This window comes from Tigriopus californicus, chromosome 12 (assembly GCF_007210705.1).
Source record: "Tigriopus californicus strain San Diego chromosome 12, Tcal_SD_v2.1, whole genome shotgun sequence".
Lineage (NCBI taxonomy): Eukaryota > Metazoa > Arthropoda > Copepoda > Harpacticoida > Harpacticidae > Tigriopus > Tigriopus californicus.
Window position 1 is genome coordinate 9,177,183 of NC_081451.1, and position 21,456 is coordinate 9,198,638.

General features: G+C 38.7%; 5 protein-coding genes across 5 annotated transcripts; 3 read left to right on the plus strand and 2 right to left on the minus strand.

Annotated features, from left to right (window-relative positions):
• Window positions 1–1,936: 1,936 nt before the first annotated feature.
• LOC131891974 (uncharacterized) lies at window positions 1,937–4,115 on the minus strand. The gene is made up of 6 exons (XM_059241683.1): window positions 3,964–4,115; window positions 3,750–3,891; window positions 2,712–3,023; window positions 2,494–2,642; window positions 2,233–2,338; window positions 1,937–2,130 (listed from the first exon to the last, which is right to left on the minus strand). The coding sequence occupies exons 2-6, from the start codon at window positions 3,879–3,881 to the stop codon at window positions 2,008–2,010; spliced, it is 822 nt and encodes a 273-aa protein (XP_059097666.1). The 5' UTR covers window positions 3,882–3,891; window positions 3,964–4,115; the 3' UTR covers window positions 1,937–2,007.
• An 11,961-nt stretch (window positions 4,116–16,076) lies between these two features.
• LOC131892392 (2-iminobutanoate/2-iminopropanoate deaminase-like) lies at window positions 16,077–16,809 on the plus strand. The gene is made up of 2 exons (XM_059242240.1): window positions 16,077–16,452; window positions 16,527–16,809. The coding sequence occupies exons 1-2, from the start codon at window positions 16,204–16,206 to the stop codon at window positions 16,695–16,697; spliced, it is 420 nt and encodes a 139-aa protein (XP_059098223.1). The 5' UTR covers window positions 16,077–16,203; the 3' UTR covers window positions 16,698–16,809.
• Window positions 16,810–16,816: 7 nt separating this feature from the next.
• Window positions 16,817–17,353, plus strand: LOC131892391 (2-iminobutanoate/2-iminopropanoate deaminase-like). The gene is made up of 2 exons (XM_059242238.1): window positions 16,817–17,044; window positions 17,111–17,353. Exons 1-2 carry the CDS (start codon window positions 16,817–16,819, stop codon window positions 17,309–17,311), a joined length of 429 nt encoding a protein of 142 aa, XP_059098221.1. The 3' UTR covers window positions 17,312–17,353.
• Window positions 17,354–17,451: 98 nt separating this feature from the next.
• On the plus strand, window positions 17,452–20,285 carry LOC131892389 (extended synaptotagmin-3-like). Its single transcript, XM_059242236.1, has 9 exons — window positions 17,452–17,609; window positions 17,669–17,971; window positions 18,034–18,196; window positions 18,260–18,425; window positions 18,487–18,613; window positions 18,688–18,862; window positions 19,093–19,280; window positions 19,783–19,934; window positions 20,009–20,285. The coding sequence occupies exons 1-9, from the start codon at window positions 17,539–17,541 to the stop codon at window positions 20,149–20,151; spliced, it is 1,488 nt and encodes a 495-aa protein (XP_059098219.1). The 5' UTR covers window positions 17,452–17,538; the 3' UTR covers window positions 20,152–20,285.
• LOC131891264 (integumentary mucin C.1-like) lies at window positions 20,267–21,373 on the minus strand. The gene is made up of 2 exons (XM_059240796.1): window positions 21,367–21,373; window positions 20,267–20,871 (listed from the first exon to the last, which is right to left on the minus strand). The coding sequence occupies exons 1-2, from the start codon at window positions 21,371–21,373 to the stop codon at window positions 20,267–20,269; spliced, it is 612 nt and encodes a 203-aa protein (XP_059096779.1).
• Window positions 21,374–21,456: the final 83 nt, after the last annotated feature.

Sequence of the window (21,456 nt, forward strand, 5' to 3'; positions counted from 1 at the left end):
TACACACCTTTAATTCATATTGAAATGGGAGAATCAGCCTCCTGTGCCATGTTGAGTCCTGTTTTTATGACATCTGGATCCGCTAGTTTATTTTCTAGCTCACCAAAGCAACATATTTTCCCTTTACATTTCATAAGCTTTGTAAAAATGAATAATATGGCTAGTGATTTTTGAAACAACCTTGACAAATGATGAATTTTCCCAGCAATTTTTCATTATGTGGCCAAACTTAATATGTTAAATCACATATTTTAAGTGCGTTTATTGAAAAGAAACAAGCAGTTCCAAAATAAGAAAGGGATAACAATAACATACGTTCATGAATGGTAGTCAATTTCCTTTTTTTCTAACAGTGAATGTTCACTTTTTGCATCACTAGAAAAAATTAGAAAAATCTGCTCTCTAGTGCTTGTAGAAATGTGATGCAGAAAATGGCGTAAAAAGTAGAAAGTAAACATGCGAGTCAAAGTGTGCCTCGACATCTGTTAAATGACTTTAAAATCTACGCGTTATTGTTGGAAGGTTAAGAAATATGACCTTATATGTGAATGCAAAGCAATCCCTAGGCTTGGGCTGGAACATTTATCCCAACACGAACATCAACATCTGTTCCTTGATTCGTATTCTAGCGTGAAATTTTAATGGCGTAGAAGTAGCATGACGCACATTTTGGGGCTTCATGTCGCAATTCAATCCAAAATAAACTGGTCCATCTAATGGAATAATTTGCAGTTCTCCACAAGTGACATTCATCTAAACACTGAAAACAACGAAGGAAATTTCCCTTAGATGGTAACTTATTGAGTGTGTTCCCCAACCTCACACGTAACTTTCAAGCACTTTGGAGGTCATTGAGACTTGAAATTTCATATCTAGAATAAATCTAGACCTTTTGATTCCAAATATCCTTGTATAAATGCAGCAGCATCTGGAATAACTAAATCTTGAACATGGACATTCCATAGCTTCGATTATAGGGGTCAAGGTTTACTGTTTTTGGAGTGACGCAAAACATTTGGGACGTAGAACTCTACTGACATATAACGCCTTACATATAATTTTCGAATGTCAAACACTCCTGAGCATCACAATTTTAATGATCAATTTGCATAACGCGTGTGTTCAGATGTTTATTGACGGAATGAAAATACAGTTTCAGGGAAATTTAGGTTTACACGTCAGATTGGTTCGCTACATCGAATGATTGTGCGTGAATAATTGTGCGGGTAACGGGGAAAAGAGGTAAAGTTTTTATTTGTGTTTTCGAATTACAATTGACTCCTTAAAGTAGCTGCTGTCTGATAATGTAAACAAAAATTTTGGGAGGGTGCTGGGGAACTTTTCAGCACAATAGAGGAAATAAAAAAACCAAGATACAACGAGCAATATCCGTTAAAAATCTTTTCCATGCTTTCAAAACGTCTTTTGTATAAGTATTTTGTACGTAGTAAAATTTAGTCTTTTATTGTTAAAAAGTACTTTTAAGCATGTTCAGGGACGACTACCCGTCAACTAAGCTGTCCCTGGCATGTTAATGAGTAAACTGTGACATTTTATTAAATTGCAATGCTCCATGAACCATTCCTTACATGAATAAATGAATTGGAATTCTAATTTAATCCTTGGACAAAGAACTTTTAAGCCTCGAAAGTTAGAGTAACCTCTCAAAATCTGATGGAGACATCATCTTCCATTCTAGCTTCAATGTCCCATTATATAAGCAGTGACGTTTAAAAATCAATAAGCAAAATGTGAAGCTCGTTCTTTTGTATTTTGAATGAGATGTTTGCAATAGAAGCCAGTCCATTCGTTTAAAATCTAGTTTCAACTAACCTCGAACAATTGCTCAGATGTTGGACAAGTTGATTTCACTTAGTTCAACGTCCAGTTCAAGTTGCAAAAACGGGAAATTAGCTTCAAAGAATCAGCCCAACTGTGCCTTAATATGTACCTATTCATGAGCTTTAATTCTAAAGACACAGGAATGTAACAGTACAGGGAGCAAGATTAGGAAGAGTTTCCAGGTTTGACAGCACGGAACAATCCCCATCCTTGATCACCGGCGTTGCAACGGACCACCTTAATCTCCCAACCTCCCATCAGATCGTTATAGTCTTTCTCAGAGAATTCCTAAAGTCAAGAAAAAAAACAGTTAAGATCCTGAAAGATGGCTTTGATTAAAGCAAGATGGAATGATTGAGAGTCGTGCCTTAGATTTGAGATTTGACTTACCTGGATGAACTCATCTTTCATTCCTCGGAACTTGGTCATTTCTTTCTTCAAAACTTCAACGAAGTCACCGGTGATATCCTCAGCATGAACATCAGTGAATCCAACCCTGTATGTAGGAGAACGAATATGAAATGGTCATAGGGTAAAAGAAACAATCCTAAAATCCTGCAATTCTTTATTGATAGAGAAACATCCTCCTTTTTGGACATCGGAATAAATCTGTTGGCACTCACGAGACCTCGTCAACACCTTAAAACTCACTTTTTTAGAACATCTCCGTAATCGCTAGCAGTGAGCAGTTGATATCCACGATCAATAATGTAGTCAATGTATTCTTGCGGATGGTTTGGATGGTTCTTTCCATGGATATATTCGGACACAAGGACTTGACCACCTGGCTTCAACCATTTCTGCAACACAAAAGATTCACACTAAAGACAGTTTGCCCAGTTCACTCATTGTAACATAATTATACTTACAAAGATATTGGAATAAAGCTTTTCCTTCTCAGCAATGTGCATGATGGCATCCCTAGAATACATAAGGTCGAAGTGCTCGTCAGGGAATGTGGCCTTCGTAGCATCCAACTTCTTGAAGGACTCTCTTTCTTGGACTTCGGGCTCCATCTCAAGTTTGTGGTCCTCAGCAATGGACAACATATTGCTAGACAAGTCCACGCCCAATACGTGCACACCGAACTTGCGAGCCAAGAAAAAGGCGGAACCACCAGTGCCACACCCAATGTCCAACACCTTCATACCAGGCTTGAGAGCCAGCCTCTTTGTAAACTCCTAAAATATTTCATGCGATCTTAGCTATTAATGTAGTTACGCGTGATTTTTATGGGGCAACCAACGATTCAATTTTAGAGGGTTAAATGGAGTTGTATATTTTCCATCATTTCCCTTCAGGTAATTTTTTGGAGCATATAATAAACCAAGTACAAAGTCGATAAAGGGACGAATAAAGCAATCAAAATGAATTTTTCGATGTTTTTTTTCTAAGATTTGTTATCTTAAAGAAAGAAAAAAAAATCTTAGAAACATTCGCAAACAGCTCAGATGAAATGAATTCAGAGGAACAGAATTTAAATACAAGCAGGTTTTTTTGCGAAAAAAATTCAAAATTCGACATTTAAAAAAGTAAAAGTTTATGCTCCTAATTAATGAAGCAATTCGTGATAGAATGTGTCATGTTTTGTCAATGCAAAATATCTGCACGCATCCTGTAAGTCTTTTACAGGAGGTGATCTTTTACGAGCCACGACATTTTTGATCCAGTTTCAACCGGTAGAGGCCAGTTGTTTATTTTGCTTAGTCGTTGCCAAAACTAAATATTCATTACTTCTACTTTTGGTAGTGCCCTTCTCCTTAGATTAACTGTCTTCTTCGCTAAGGCTAATTTCAACACTAATAGTACTCTAAAAAGCACTCTTAATGTAGAACCACCATGACAGATAGACCATCAATTCAGGTAGTAGTCTGTAGCAGGGACGAAAAACCTATTTTGCTACTTACTTGAGTGGTTGCAAGGCCACCAGTGCTAACAAAGGTGTGTCCAAAAATGCGTTCATAGCGCAAGATGCCATTCTTGGAGTATTGACCGTCGTCCAAGAACTCAGCACTGCAGTTTTTCTTTAAGACGGGCATTTTGTATCACCTGGAAGAAGATTGGTTCGGGTTTTTAGAGCAAATATTGACAGCCCGTCGTCCGTTTCTTTTCAAGTCATACCACTTAATTTGGCACAAAGGCTTGAAGAGATTGGAGGAAGCGTCACCTCTGACGAGAAGTTAGTCTCTGCTTTTAAAGAGATGTCGTCGCGAAAGGAGCATCCCCCAAATTTACAGGGTGACCCGAACTGCCTACCCAAAGCCAACTGGCAAATCGTGGTAATACGTTTATAGCGATAGGTGCCATTTCTTTGACCTGTTTTACGATTAGTTAAGGAGAAAGTAAATAGATAGGTATTTTGTTCACACTAATTGTTGGCTCTAACCTTTAGATAATTAGCTCCGGAGAAAAAGCATGTGGGATAAGGGGATTGCTATTGCTGTTTAACAAAGAACGAACTATCACACACATGTTTTTAAAAAGTCATCGACATTGAATGTCTGATGTGTGACAAGTACCAGGTGAGATTATATGACAACAGAGCCATAGAAATATGGACTGAACTTCATTTACATTTGTTACTAGAACTTATTGCTACCTATAACTACGGAATACTACATTTTTCCTTGCCTATGAAATGATTTCTGATTTTCCTTCATAGGAATATTGAGTAATTTAACATGAAAAATAAAAATAATTTTGGTGAAGACAATTCACCCGACAAAAAGTATTTTTTCACAGCTTATAATTCCTTTTGTTCGCCTTCCTGAGTATTCAAATTTTTGGGGTCCAAACATTTTGGTCGCCCGTACCTTAACATTCCTTCTTTTGGGACTGGCAACTTCGAAAATATGACTTTTTTTTAGAAGGGTGGGTGAAAGTTAGATTTTCTCCTCAGATTATGAGGAGCAGAAATTAGAAGAAATGTTGGCAACGTTTGTATCCAAACAACTCATATTAGTTTGATTGAAACTGTAACAATCAAAGAAGAATATCTAGTGTGTATTTTGGTTGTTCAGGCAAGTTGAATTTTTTGATATTCTGGTTTAAGTAATTTGCCACTTTGCTTACTTGCCAAAAATGCTATGTGAAATGATAATTTTCCAACAGCATGTCTTTTGTGTTTCCATTGATTTCAAATTTAGTGAAAAATGTTCAGCAATCACTTATTGAGATGGTTGGTTAGGCTTTCACCAATTTCAACCCTAAGGTACCGTCTTTTTATTTTTAATCAAATGCCCAAGCAAGTAAATAATTGAAAATGGAAAGCTGAGGGATATCAGTAGTTATTGCTTTATTTGTTTTCATGGTAAGGAAAAAGTAGGACGACAAACGCATTTTAACAAAGATTGGCACCATAAAAAACCCCAGAAGATTTCATTTTGTACAAATTTGCCATATGAAGAACAAAAAAAATCAAATAAACAGCACACATTTAAGTAGCTTTTATAATGAACATGAAGGCAAAAAGGAGAGAAAACGGTGAATAATGTACATTTAACTTAAGCAAAAGTTCCAATCACTCAAGAGCAGTTCAAATAAATCGAGGTTATTGAATCATTTCATTAAATTTCTAGGCCAACTTAAAAATTTTGAATTTACTAAAAGGCAACAAATGCGAACTAGATTTTGTTTTTTGTGCACCAATCTTTGTTCCGGATTGTGGTCATCTTGTCCACATTTTAGTTCAAAAGAGTGGTCTAAGAAAAAAAAGCAAGGATACAATTGTACACTGCAAGCAAGCTAAGCAGAACAGCTTTTGGAACACATGGGTGGATGCTGAAAGGTTCTTTTGGTCTGTTTATTCATTAATTGTTTTCACCTTAATTATTTAACTAGCATTAATAGAAAGGCTTTCACTTATCTGGTACCCTGTAATAAGAGAGTACAACAGTAGAGCGCATCACTGCTGTGAAATTTGAACCTTCAATTTTATTCCAAAACAACATGTTTACATGGGTGCCAAATCCAACCCAAACACATCTCAGTAAATTGTTGTGCCTTAAGGGTTAGTTATTAGACAGAAGTTACTTCTCATGCATCATTATCTGCGTTCACAACAACAGCAGATAAAAATGATGTATTTTTCTTTAGAAAATATCCAAGGTGGCTCATAAAGTGGTGTCTAAAACATTTAAAGCACGTTTAAGGGTGCCTGAGAGGCAATGAAAGCCACATATAACTCTTAGAAGCAAAGCTTTTTGTTCAAATGTGTTTGTTTTGAATCTGAAACCCCTGTTTACTCATTGTTTTGGAACGGAATTGAAGGTTCAAATTTTTTTATTAATGGTTATCTCAACTCACTGGAGTCCCCTTGTAATAAAGGGCACTACACCTATCCACTACATTTTTGGACTATTTTGAACTGTTGCATATGATTCCCGACACTATCAGCAAAAGCTAAGCTATATAAGGCTAACAGTTTCGTTGCTTGAAAATATTAAACATGTTTCAATTATGTATCAATATGTAAGCTTGATTTTCTCGTCAATTAATGTATTTAATTTGAAAAAAAATGTCCCTCATTTTGTTTATTACTTTTTTTTAAATAAGTAATATCAAGTATGATTGCAAGCAATATTTTGAACTGAAAATTTGATCTGCTTAAAAACCTCTAATCTTGCATTGATGGTGCATTGCATCAATCAAACTATGTCATTCTGCAATGAAACAAACTAACAACCAATCTCATTCCAGTTAAACTCTTGTAAACTAGATTATGTATTTATTTCCTCCTGCACAGAGTCATTCATCCTCATTTATGCATTTTAAGCATTGTCATGATCAAGAGTTACAATAAACATAGATAGAAAGATTGATTGATTTTAAATAAGAGCCATTTTACCAATACATAAATCAGGAACACCCTGTACATTCGAGGCGAGAAGTAGCCCACAGTTGTGGAATGAACTCTGACCTCGTGACAATGTGGGCAAAACCACGTGTTGGATATGTGGATTCCTTCCATACTCGACCACACTCGACTACCATTCATTCATCTTCAAGTTAATTCTTTCTCGTGATAGTTCACCGGACAGGCCACTTTCAATATCAGTATTAGCCTTTTGGACTTCCTCCATCCAAAAAGGCTTTCTCATAAGGAACAAACCAAGCTGTATTTTGTCTGGGCACGAACAACTCTGAATTATCTCATGATTTCAAACAAGTTTGTCAATTCTAAGGCCGAGACCATCGCCAAATTTAGAAGGCATCAAAACAGGTTTGCACCCGTGGATTGCCGTGCCTATGTACTAAGGTAGTATCTCCAAGGGTAAATGTACTAACACTTCTTTTTCTATGAATCTGGTTTCTTTGAAGGAGGAATGGAATTGTTTTGTAGGTGCTTTTTCTTACCTGCTGAAGCTTTCTACACACACAAGCACAGTCATGAAGGACGTTGGAGGCACAAAAAACAGCTGATCACGAGTTGAGAGCATCTGTGGAATTTGTGACACGCTGCACTTCTAAATACACACACAGATGATGCATCGCGTTATAACGCAACTCATTTTTAAGAACATTGTACTTTGGGTCGGTTGAAGATGAACCATTTTATGTTTATGGACGGCTTAAGATGCGTCTTGTAATTGCCGGTTTTTTCGAAAGCACAGGTGATTATAAAACATTTCAATCAGGCTTGCCTTTTCCACAAATCGAATGAGTCTTACCTGTATGAAATTTTTCAGCTACACGAACGATTAGAGAATGGATGGTGCTAGGCCGAGTCCGGCAAAAAATCGGACTCGTACAGGTCCTTTGACTTTTTGCCGGACTCGAGTCAGACGAAAGACACGAGTCGTTTACTAGAGTCAATTTTATCAAGAAAAACTTGTCTTGCGAAATTCTAAGACAATATTTTTCTTTTGACGAGTCCGGAATCGAGTCCTTTGTAAAAGATTCGAGTCCTGCCAATTTCTCCAAAATCGAGTAACAGACTCGGGTACGCTTGGCAACATGTCCGGACTTGCCCCAGCACTGACAACAGATAAAAGTAATGGGCTTATGAAACCAAGTGAAGTGTTTATTGCAGTTGACCTACAGTTGTAGAAGTGTGTACCAATGCTATGAAACAATGGCTAAAACATTAGGTAAACGGTATTGTCCACCGATTAGTTGGCGGTGCTACTTTTTTTAATCTTAACCTGACCTAATCAAACCTAACCTAACCTTATCTAACCTAACCCAACCTAACCTAACACGATATTAACAACCCTTAAAGTCTCTATCTAAACCTTTTAACATTTTGCCGCAAATTTTAAAATGAGCCTTGCCAACTAATCGGTGGAGGATAACGTTTACCAAAACATTATTTCTCGATGATTAGAATATTTTAAGGGATCTAAGCTGTAAGAGTAATCAAAGAGTGTTTAAGGTGGCCAATCCAAGAGTTGGAGTGTAAAAGTTAGCTTAATGTGCTAGGTTAATCATTGACAAGGGTGGATAAGTTTTAACCTATTTACACAATGTTAAGCAAAAAAGCATTCTTCGCGAGTTTTAACCAATAGTTTTAAACTGACGCATCAAAAGAGTAAGAGCTCATGAATACTTTCATCCTATGAATGCATTTTCGACATCTTAAAAGAAATCTGTACGAACCAATTAGCAACGAATTATTGAAAAATGCTACCTCGGCACTTTTGAGGAGCAAATTGTCTTGCTCAAAAGGATCCGTTCTCGACCACTAGTTATAAGTTCGAAATTGTAAAATTGCAACCTGACAGAATGGCACGTAAGATGAAGAGGTGGCAAACCTGATTTCCATTTCTCCTGAGCCTTTGCACAAGTTCGCCAAAACTGCTTTGTCTTACTCAGAAAGATGCCGAAGCAAATATTTCTTTAAATCTATTTAAATAATAAATCTATCTCTATATAATAAATATAATCTATAATCGTAAATGAAGGTCAATATTAAAATTATTAACACTTCATGAGAGAAGAAGGTAAGATAAACTGAAATAGAATCAAAACTAGCTGTCGTTGTGTATTGGTAGATCATATTTTTCAATATGCTACTCTGGTTCGATCCTTGGCAAGCTGAGTCCAAGGTTCTTTGTGGTATTCGCATTTCAAAATGAATTGTCTTTTGACATCTTAAATTGCCAATCCTACGTTCATTCCCCAGGGTGGGTTGGGTGTCAATGATGGCTGTGATGGTTGAGGGAGTGGAAATATCTATTCATTGGGTCATCAGCTAGCATGTTAAGCGAGATAACTCCCTTCTGAAACCGTAACTAACAAACAAACAAAGAAACACTAACATGGTGGTAACCACAACACTGATAAAGTTTTTGTGCAAATGCCAAGACTTCTAGTAACAATTTTCGTTGTTACTGAAAGGAAAGGAACAACTTTTGTAAAATACCATCCCTAAAAATGCCTCAGATAAGTATATAAATTCACCTAAAAGCTACAAAGACCTAGAAACGTAATCAATAGATATTAGGAGTAACTTTAAACAAACACTTAACTAGAAAATATGATAACCATCGTGCAAAGGGAGTTTGAAAGTATAAGTCAAAAAGGTGTGCATTGTGATTCTTTCAAGCTTAAGTAATCTTCAATCGATCATATCAGATTCCTGATAAAATGATTCTGTGTTTTCACGGAAACATTTACTCTTGATTTCCCTTTTTATCATGGAAACCTTAAATTAAGAACCCTTGACGAAGTGGACTGACAGGATTGAACCACAAAAATGCTTGTCTGAATCAGACGCAAAGTGAGCAAGAACAAGACTCTGCGTTATGGAAAATGTCATTTAAACCAGAGCTCTCTGTTATAAAAGTATAAGCAAGCAAAGTGACCTTTGACGGGCGCAGCCTTTCAGACTCAAAGAGATATCTGATCAATATTAGTTTTCGACCATGGTGTGACAGACACTATTCTGATATTTCATGAAAGCGTTTCTACCAATTTTAGTACAAATCAGGTTAAAGATAGCCCCTCATAGAGCCTCTTTAATACAATAACTCTCAATAAGGATAAATTCAAACTTAACTCCGTGTAAAAAAAAATCAATGAAACCCAAAAGTAGCCTGAGTGGTGGTTTTGAAGTGAGATATGGCTTGCAAGTGTATAAAAGACATTGGGAATCTAAGGTTGCTTAAGCATTGAACAAAGAATTCCTGATCATAATGATTCCTTAAATGTATACTTATTTTGCGGATACCAACTACTGTCAAAGCTAAGAAAGCAATAGAATTTTTGCAATAGTTGATGGATAGTTGAATTGCTCTCTTATTCAGAAGGTTAAACATGCAGTTTACCTTTGACCCCCGAATGGGGCAGACATGTTTTAAAAGACATGTAATGATACAAGAATCATTTAAATGATTTGCCCAAGACAATGAACTAACTATCTGAACATTACAAAATCAGTTTAAACTGAAAGTACCTTAAATCCTTTTTCGATTAATTGTTAATAAAGCCTCATTCAATTTTTTGCACCCCAATACATACCAAAATGTTTAATTGTGAGACAAATTGGCTAATTGAACACAAAATGACTTTGGCCTCCCCTGCAAGATGCCACAACAGTACCCAAAATCAGAACGCCAAGCTTGATATTTGATTGCTTTTCCTTTGCCTTTCAGCCCAAAACATCTGGAAACGAAGTTGTATATTTGATTTAAAATGTGAATAGCCAACAATAATCTCTCCGTCCCTTTTAATGTGGTTCAAACATTTAGTAAATTAAACATCATACTTCATCTTGAGGGCTTCCAGAATTTCAGCTCGGGCCTGAGGACCTCTGAGCAAACGATTTGAATAAATGATCCAACCACGAATCCAACATGAGGGAGCGCAATCTGGAGCCGCTCATTCCCGGCCCTCTTGGCCGCGCTGTCCATCTTGCCCAAGGCTCTCAAGCTCGAGGTGATGGCCACAATCTCGATTAACCATGCCAAGAAGCAGCCAAACATGGTGATGGCCGTTTTCCGGTGACGTTTATGTCGCTTCTTTCGATCGGACCCGTTTTGGAAGATGGCCACCACACTCCGCTCGTGTTTGGCAATGTGCACGAAGAAGGAGAGGTAGCAGATGAGCTCAATCAAGGAGAGGATCCCAATGATGTTCAGGAACACTTTCCGGACGATAACGCCCAAGAGCACCTCGTCTAAAGGTCTTAAGACGCGATGAGGATTAGAAGTGCACAGGTTGTGGGCGAAATTGCGCTCGTAAATCGGACAGATAATGAGTGTCATTGAGAATCCGATGGATATGATCAAAGTACACGTAATCATCAGGAGAGAAAGATTTCTCTCTCCCACTGAATGACGTACCCAATGTTGATTGTACAAGAATATTGTTCTATAAAGGAAGAAAGGAGGAAATTATATCTAGGACTGAGAGCTGTCACGTATTGTAAAGGTTATTTTTAGAATTTCCTCAATTAGGGCTATAAAAGAGCACTTTAAACAGCAAAGAACAAACGAGCAACATGTACAAACCTTGGGTTATTTAACAATTTGCAGACATGGCCAATTGTGAACTGAATGTAAGAGTAAAACACACGTGTTTTTTTCCACTTGACAGAATCGTGAAGATTGGGATTGACAAAGTAAACCAGAACATAAAGTTCGTTGACACTCCCTTCATTTGCTAAATCGTCACCTTATAATTTGGAAGTGAACTGTGTCACTAAACATTCATATGTTGCTTTGTTTAATCCACTTCATGCAAACCTTGTAATTCTACATCCATATTTAAACGTTTTGTGCCACTTTTTGACCTCGCTTTATGACAAATCATAGTCATGTATGAATTGTCGCCAATTGGCCGTGTTATGGATCCACTTATGGGTGAAATCTTTAGAATATGACTTAATTCCTTAATTAACGCTACACCAAATTTTGACATGTATCAGTGAACACTTCTTCAGGGACCAGTTTTACCTTCAGATCCTGATTTTGATTGGGATTTTTTCATTTGCTACGTAGATTGACTAAAATTTCCCCATTGCCACCCAAAACTGACATGTATTGCTGTATGTTGCAACTATTGCTAAAAACAAATATTCTACCATTTTTGGGACATAAAAGTGGTTTACAGAATTAGTTATTACTCCTTTGACACATTCAACAAAAGTAGCTTTCCGAGTTGTTCCATAAATGCTATTTTTGGGACACAACATTGGTTCGTAAAATTATTTATTACCCTTTTGACACAATCAACAAAAGTTGCTTTCTGAGTTCCTATAAATGCCTATCCATTTTCTTTTCCGTGTTACTCTACTAATTGCTAGTTTTATTCAAGCGCAAGTTGAAGTTGACAAAATTGATTCCAAAAAGCAAGCCATTAGTAACGAAGTTACATTAGTTCGTTCCTTGTTTCGAAAAAGGAACTGAAATTCAATTATATTTCAAATGTGTAAACGTAACGACCCAAAAACTCGAAGAATTACTCGTTCCTTTTTCAGTTTCCAGAATGACCGTTAATTTTCCGTTCCAGGTAGCATACTATGAACAATGAAAGGGTTTAAAATTGTGATTGCTCTTAACTAATCTGGGGAGTAACTACTGTGAATCTTGTTATATTTGCTACTTAATTCTTTACATCTTCACAAGCAAATTCCGTTGGACTGAATACCTGATTTTTTAGTGCAATTGTCAAGCAGGGAAAACCCTACTTTGGCTTGAGTATGATGCATAAAATTTCCTAAGCCTCTACATTTCCACGGCTTAAGGCATAGGCTTCTAACTAGGAAGCTTTACCAGCTTAACAATGTCTAATACTGTTTTCCCATCATGACTTTTGCGACATTGTTTTAAACCTTCAAGCATTATGATGTAAGACATTTTGAACAATTATGCTAAGATTAAATGTCAATGCTCATTATTGAAAAATGTTGCTACGAAGTGTTCAAATGTTACGCGTTAGGAGGCTTGAAGCAAACAAAAACACCGCAATTTCTTTAGAGAAGCATGGCCTTGACGCGGGAAAAATAATGAAATATTGGTCATTTCAATGTTAGGGAAAGTAACGAGTATTGCCACTACATTTTTTTGAGTTACGATTATGTAACGAATTACTATTTGACCCCAAAATAATTGTAACTGCGATTCGTTCCTTGTATTGAGGAACGACTAATGCCCCGCCAAAAAGTGGTCTTCTTCATTTCAATCGCCTCTCTTCGTAAAAAGAGCCCTTTTGAGGTTGAGAGACCTATTTTTGAGATTTAATCCTTTATTTAATCCTTTGATGTAGATTGTTGCTACTTTTAGCTGGTCTATAGCGAGCAATGATCCACAAACATTTTTAATGAGATTTAACCAACCATAGAAGGCTACAAAACGTCGGGAGACACGTCAAACTATTTCGAGTTTCAAAATGTGACTCATCAGGTTTGCAGCAAATTTCTCTTTCGATTGATATTCGTGTATTGTTTTGTTGGTTTGCTCGTTTCCGTACGAGAAGAGAAGCCCTTTAAAAGTTAGTTTTTTTTTATATTTTTTTTTCGAAAAAATTATATTCTGGTTCTTTCACATTTTTGAATTTTTTACTAATCCTTATCCATAAAAATAAACCAACCCACAGCATACCTGTAGAGAGCGATGAGGCTCCCACCCACCACGAAGTAGGAGATGAGGGTCATACTGAGGAACTCAAAGATGTTACAAATCCATCCTCCCAAAGCGTTGGCCAAGAACTGGGGCCACAAGAGAAACGTGATCTGGCACGTGCCCAGGAACACCGTGATCAAGTTCATAGATTGATCAAACTTGAGGATCCGATTGATGCTCCTGGCCTTGCCTTTCGTTCGGATGTGCTTGAACATGATCCGTTTGAACCAGATCCCAACAAACAAGGACCCAAGTATAAGCAAAGCCATATCTGCCTTGTCCTGATCGGACATGTCCAGCACGAATGAGGTCTCATTTTTGGAGTTGTTAAAGCGACAAACAATATATTCATAAGGATGGTGGAACACTTCGAGAAGTGGATGGGTCGAGCTCATGCTTGGGTCTGATGGGAGACGAAGACCGAGTGCCTCTTGTTCCATGAGCGCTCACTTGGACTCTCTTTGATAATCCCCTTATTCAACGGAGTGGAAGAACTTAGGGCGAATATGAGAATGTTCCAATGAGTTCGAAAGCGGCTTTTGGTTAACCATAATTTAAAAAGATTGCTGAACTTTGGCGGACGCTTGAAACAACCAAGACAAATCACGGAATGAATAAGGTGTGCTGGTTAACGAAGTTTTGTAGCCTGGTTCGATTCTCCTCTCTGGCCTTTCTCACAGAGGAAGTTCTTAGACGCTAGCCACATCCACAGATAAGACAATCTGTTTCACGCCCTTGACAAAGTGTATCGCAAAAAATTGGACACATGATGACCGGGTTTGTTGTACGGACGAGACTCTCCTCCTACCCTTAAAAAATAGATCATGCCACAATAACGAGATTTTTGATTCCTTTGCTAATCTTTATTTCCCGCTCAAGTAAATCGCAAAACGCGGTATCCTTTCCCAGTTTTAGAGAATGACAATGGTCAAGCGGCAAATATGCCTTTTTAAGAGAAAGTCGAAGTTAAAAGCACACTTAAAATGCGGTGGCGTTGATGGTATGCAATTTTCAAATTGTAATACTTTCGGTTGATTGCCGACTTGTAATGTTGCTCCATTCATCAATAATCTATGACGACATCAAATGATTCGTTTTAATCATGTAATCTAACATTTAAAGAACCAGTGCTTGACTTTTCCATCAGGAGAGTAGCTCGTCATTCAACTTTGGTGGATTTCATTTGCATCATGGCCTAGAAATTATCTCTAACTGCACGTTGCTTGAAAATGAATCAAAGGCTCGGGTTAGGCATGTATTTTCACCGTTCCTTTGGTGAATCATCATTCGCCATGAGAATGTTTTGATTCAACACAAAAAGTTAAATTCAATTATCTTTGTAGTCAAATTTTTCTTCCTTTTTGGTATTTTTTTCTACATTTTTTCGAGGCCTTGTATTTTTTGGTCCATGGGCTACTTCAGTAAAATTTGATGTTACAGCAATGGTAGAGCAAGAACTAACCAAAACCAGAGATTTTAAAAGCTCAAGAAATATTTGATAAAATCATCCTTGAATGACGCAAGCATTCAATAATGGAAAAGAAGCAAGGCAACATTTTCAGGAATGAAAATGTTGTCAATTCAAACGACGTTTGACATTTTCTTAGAACATCAGGGCAGTTTTCTCAATTTAAAAAAATGGTGCAAGCTGTGAAATGTGAAGACTAGCTTTATGAGTGCTGACCTTTTTCTTGACGAATCCGTTTCGGCTATCCAAACATCGACGAACCAATTCAATACTGTGTATCGCAAAATTTCCATCTCTAAAATTACCAACATTTTGTGGAGACCAGCCAAACCCATCTCTGATTTGTATCTAATTTGGCCTTTTCAAGTTTGAAAAGGCTCACAATTCTCGAAAGTACTTGACAAGAAGCGTTTGTTTCCACTCAATTGTACTACAGTTAATTGTAAAAATAATGCCTCGTTAGTTCGGATAAGGCCAAAATGAATCTTCTCGTCAAGTGGGATTTGATAAAAAATACTCTCGAGTTAGAGAAGAGGGCTAATTTTTCATCATGATATTATTGTCTGTTTGTTTCTGCCGTCGGACTTGAAGACCATTAGGTAGTTTTAGAACCTTAGTCAATAAAGAATCTAGGGACCTTTGCCAAACAATGAAGCAAAAGGAACATCATCCCAGATAGGCAAACTTGAGCAAAAACAATAAAAAAATAAATTGTAAGATTGCCTAAACCCGTTCATAACGAAAATATCTTCCTCTAATCACGTTATCAAAAACTTATAATCCAACTATCCGTCAAGATATGTGAAAATGCCCCACAAACACCCGTTTCTTTTGGGTTGGTTATTGAAAAACAGTACTTGAGCTTCAAGAAAATTGGTTGAGGCACAAAAGAATTGTAATCATTCAACCTCTGCGTGACAATTCTTGGAATCAAGACAAAACATTCCCGGTTTCCCAAGAGTTGTTCAATAAATCTTGAAACAGCTTGCGCACGTTTTCCATTTGACTCAGAGAGGTCATTTCTGCATATGTACTCTATGAAGGATCCGACACATTTCGTAATGGCCCGTCTTCGATATGCTAGACCCCAAAATTTGAGTTGAATTTCCAGTTTGACCACTTGTTGGAAACTAAATCCCAGTCGAGCACGTTTCGAGCACACATGGCGTGCATGTTCTAATCATCCACATGCCAGATGATCAATCCACAGCGATAAAATGTCGTCGGCAAAACAGCTGAATCAAGTCGTGAGGTTAGAGGGCAAAAGGATTTTGGGAAAGTAAGGCTCGACTGCAACACGGCATTCAGGTCAAGGAGCCAATTGGAGAGATGTCGGTTAACCGCGTCATAGTCAATACCCAAAAGGCTCCGGCAGCCATTGGACCTTATAACCAAGCCGTTTTGGTGGACAAGACATTGTATGTGTCTGGGCAAATCGGATTCGATCCCGCTTCTATGGAAATCGTGTCTGGAGGAGTCCAAGCCCAAACCCGCCAAGCATTGACTAATATGGGTCAAATCCTGAGTGCGGCTGGGATTGGTCATGACAACGTGGTAAAAACCACCGTTCTCCTTCAGGTGAGTAGCCGAGACTTGGTCCCGAGCAAAGCAAATGAGGTCCAGAGAATTATCATACATCTTTGCGATTTCAGAGTATCAACGATTTCACGGCCGTTAATGACGTCTACAAAGAGTTTTTTACTGCCAATTATCCTGCACGGGCAGCTTATCAAGTAGCAGCTTTACCTCGAGGCGCTCTTGTTGAGATCGAGGCCGTGGCCGTGGTTGGCGACATTGTGGACCAAACTGAAGCCAAACTTTAAAGTCTCTTTTGAAATGCCTCTCAATTGTGCCTTTTGAAATAAAAGAATCCATCTGATACGTTAGAGGTCACGAGGCTGGTGCTCTAATAACTAAGTTATTTCCTTGTGCAGATTTCAAAATGGCGCCCCAAACCGTGAAAAGGAAAATCATCTCCACCAAACACGCCCCAACTCCCATTGGACCTTACAGCCAGGCAGTTTTGGTAGATCGAACTCTGTACTTCTCAGGTCAAATGGGACTCAATCCCAAGACCATGGAACTGGTTTCAGGTGGGATCGAGGCCGAAACTCATCAAACCTTGGAGAACATCCGTCAAGTCCTCAAAGCCGCCAATTGCGACTTCAAGGTAAGCTTGGAATGGACGGCTCTCACACTCGCAAAGAAACGATAACGCAGCACCTCTACCTTGCAGGACGTGGTTAAGATCACTATTCTACTCCAGGACATGGCCCACTTCACCATTGTCAACGAGATCTACGCTCAATGCTTCAAGGAGCACCAACCCGCCAGAGCCGCGTATCAGGTTGCCGCACTACCCACTGGGGGTTTGATCAAGATCGACGGGGTGGCCGTTGTTAATTCACTCATGGCAGGAAGCGTCCACCAGTACTAGTTCGTTTTGTCCTTTGCAATAAAGTTCGAGAGCCAAACGTTATCGCGCCACTTTTTAGACTCTCTCCGCCGGGCCTGTTTTTCTTCGAAATCCTTGTCCAGACTCCAGAGAAGTGAGTCACCGGCAAGAGCATAAAATACACTTGCGAACCTGAATCAGCTGTTGGTTAGGCCTCTTTGTACTCAGTTCAAGTCTCAGGTGGATTGAGTTGCTTGAGTGAACCCATCATGATTTCCGTTGAATCTCCAGAACAGCAAGAGGAATGTGTCAGGATTATTTATAATGAATTGGCACCAAGGTCTGGTTATGTTCTCTAAGCTCTCTAAATTCAACACTCACAGATCAGGATTCCGTTAGGTTCAATGAGTTTGGTTCGACCGTTCTTCATGAGCAGATTCAACCTGTGGTTCAACATGCCTTGGATTCTTCCACCAAAGAAGTGGATGAGAATCAGATTGGAGGTCCGGATGGTCGACGATTCCAGTTCACGGATACAAATTTAGGGGTCACTCCGCCCAGAATCTCGGACATAAGGGCCCATTCCAGGTCACATTCAGACGACGGACAGAAGAAGGATGCCGTGATAGTGGATTTCAAGGTTTCTTACCTGGGGGATTGCAACCTTCAAGTTCGCTTATTGGGCATTCGTGGTGGAGTCAGGTTAGACTCTATAAAGTTAGACACTTTCTCTCGAGCGATAAATTCACCAATTTGACTTCTAGAGATGTTCAAATTGAAGGACGAGCTCGTTTGGTTATGACGCCAACCCTTGGCACCCTTCCGTTTGTGGGTGGGTTCCAATTGTGTTTTTTGGATGAGCCTAAGATCGATTTCGATATGGAGGGTCTAGCAAACATTTGTGATTGGCCAGGCCTCCGAAGAAAGGTACTACTGACCCGAAATGAATTTCTAACATCTGCTTTTCACACCTTAAAATCGTTTTAAAAGGTGAGGAAAGAGATCTTGGAAGACACTGCCAAACGTTGCGTGTACCCGAATCGTATTAGTATTGGAATGGGTGTGGCTCAAGCAGATGTGAGATTGGTCAAAGGCTTCAATCCTGAAGGAGTCCTTTTTGTTCGAGTGGTGCGTGCTAGCGACTTGCCTAAGAAAGGTGACAAATGAAAATGAACATGTATGATCTTCTGCACTACCTTTTGTCTCAATTGTCTCAGGTGGATTCAGATCTTTGATCAACCAAGATAAACCGGACACATACATCAAAGTGTCTCTGGGTGCAATGCATCACTTGACTTCTGTGGTGAAGAACGATTGCAACCCAGAATGGCCAATTGAGCAATGGTAACATTTTTAATGACATTGCGTTGAGTCATGATATTCACGAAACTGATCTTCTCGCCATTCTTGTTATGTAGGGCCGAATTTCCATTGGAGACCATGGAGGGTCATTATGTGATTCTGAAGGCCTACGATGAAGATTCATTGTCCAGGGATGAATTTTTGGGACGATCAGCCCTAACTGTCAAGGACATTCTGCTCGAACCTTCGGTGACCACCTCATTTATTGGAGACGAGAGTGAAAAATCCAAGGTTGGTTGATATAATTCACGTCTGTCGACACGAGCTTGAACACTTTCAAGATCTCTTGGATGAAATAGTTTCAAGGTTTAAGGAGCAAATGATTCTTTTGTTTCATTTAAGAACAATTGTCATTGCATAAACAGAGAGTTGTTCATTTTTTGAGTGTTAAAAATATTTTCTCTCTGGACAGTATTTGTCAAATACCTGCACTCTCTAAATGAACTGTTTTTTTTTTCTAGTACGATGAGGTGTCTGGGGACGTTACCATCGAAGCTCGTTGGATGCCCTTTTTCCCTGAAGGGCCACATGAGTCGATCTTGCCCAATCAAGGTTCAGTGGCATATTGCTCAGTGTTCATTTACTCTGTCAATAACCTGATTGAAAATCTCAACTTGGCCAGCTTGGAATCTGGTCTCCCGACAACGCGGTAAGGAAATATTAACATTGTAGTAATTATGATGATTGAATCATCGATCAGATCACCAAAAAAACAGTTTGGAGACCTGTTCTCAACCCTTTGAAGCGGCAAGAAGAAAGTTATCCTCAAATGATATGTATGTGGCTCATAACGCAGAAAGTGACGCCCTTAAGATGTTTAGATACAGATTGAAATGCACGAGTTACCACTAAAGCTGAATCTGAATGTCGAGATTGGCATTGAATTTTACAAGAAATGTGCCTGATTTTGAAGAATCGATAAAGTCCAAGTCCTTCTAATATCGTTCAAAATGCAAATATAATTACGTCTACGTAAAAAGAAAAGATGGTAAACTTTGAATTGGGGACAAACTTCATATTACTGTTGGTACTTTATTTCTTGTTTGATGTCCTTGAAGAAAATGATCTTTGATTTTTAATTCTCCAAGCAGGCTCTCAAGCTTACGTTTCTCAGAACTGTTAATGCCATGCTTTCAAATGTTATTTCCCAGATTGGTGATTGCTTACGGCGAGAAGAAGTTTAAAAGTTCTTGGGAAAAGAACGATCCTCATCCTCGATACGAGACCGGGGGTCATTTCTTGTTAAAATACCACGAAATCGAGGACAGCGGAGTTGTTACAGTGTCTATCGTAACCAAGGATGGTAAGTTAAAATGAGAACGAATATCTCTGCATTACTTGTGGACCTTGACAATCCTTGTGATCGTGCTTTTCCAGATGTTGTGATGAGTGAAGTTAGCTTGCCCATTCAAGCCATGATTCACGAGCCTTTGAGGAAAAAGATGGTTCAGATCGAACCCGACCTGAAACCTCATCTCACCATGACTTTGTCGGCGGATGTGAAATTCCTCCGAATGTGATTTTTTAAAATGACTTTTATCTTATTGCTTTAATGTTTGGCCTCCAATTCTGCTAACATCTTTAACCATGAACTAACATAGAAATACGAAAGTCTGTTTTTATTTACAAATAAAGTTATTTACCAGTACACACATCTGATTGGCGTGGCATCAAACTTGATCGCTTCCCACTTGTCCAAAGATCTGCCAGACAATCAGGAATGGTGTCAATCCACGAGCAAACTTCAATCAGAGGATCAAATCCCAGTCCGTCTTGACAGAAACATTGCGTAACGATCCAATGGCCGGATTGTTTCTCACAATGGTAGTAAACGGAACAATCCCGTGGATCCCCAATATCTGGGTTCAGCCCTTCGTGTTGACAAAAGAGTTCCATGCCATTTGCTGTTGTTGTTGTCGCTGTTGTGGTGGTCGTCAAGGACATGGTGGTGGTGTTGGTAGTAGTAGTAGTAGTAGTACTAGTGGTTGTTGCAGTGGTCGTAGTCGATTTAATAGGGGTTGTGGGTGTTGTGGTGGGTGTAGTAGTTATTATGGTAGATGTAATTGTTGTGGGTGTAGTGGTAGACGTTGTGATAGATGTAGTTGTGGGGGTAGTAGATATGGTAATAGTAGTAGAAGTTGTTGTTGTGGGTGTAGTTGTAGTAGTAGCTGTAGTACTAGAAGTTGTAGTAGTATTTGTTGTTGTGGTGGTAGCTGTAGTTGTTGTGGGGGTAGTAGAAGCTGTAGTAGTATTTGTTGTTGTGGTGGTAGATGTAGTTGTTGTGGGGGTAGTAGAAGTTGTAGAAGTAGTTGTTGTGGTGGTGGGAGTAATAGTAGTAGTAGTGGTTGTTGTTGTTGTTGTTGTTGTTGTTGTTGTTGTTGTGTAAGCTTCACATCCCTCGACGAGTTCCGGTGGTAGGCATTGCGAAGTAGTTGTATCGTAATATAAGCCTGTGCTGCACTCTCTTGGCTCTATCTTCCACTCCGTGCCTTCGTCAATGAGTTCACAGAAGAAGTATCCTGTATTGCATCCTTCAACCTACGTGGAAAGTAAGCAAGTGAGTAAATACTCTCATATCTTAGAAATGATTACCGATGTTACCTCTGGAAAGGGGTTATTTCCTTCTTGATGACATATTTCAGAGGGGGGAAGTGAGAGAGATTTTGCTCCTAGTTTTGCAAATAATCCAATCTGCGTTAAATTGAATCTTTCAGAATGACTGTACTGAACCTTACCAGACATTTTTGGGATCTCAAGTGCTACTCCAAACATCTGGAAAGGAAGCACTTTTCGGTTGTAGATGAGCTTCTCTATTTCTCCTGTAT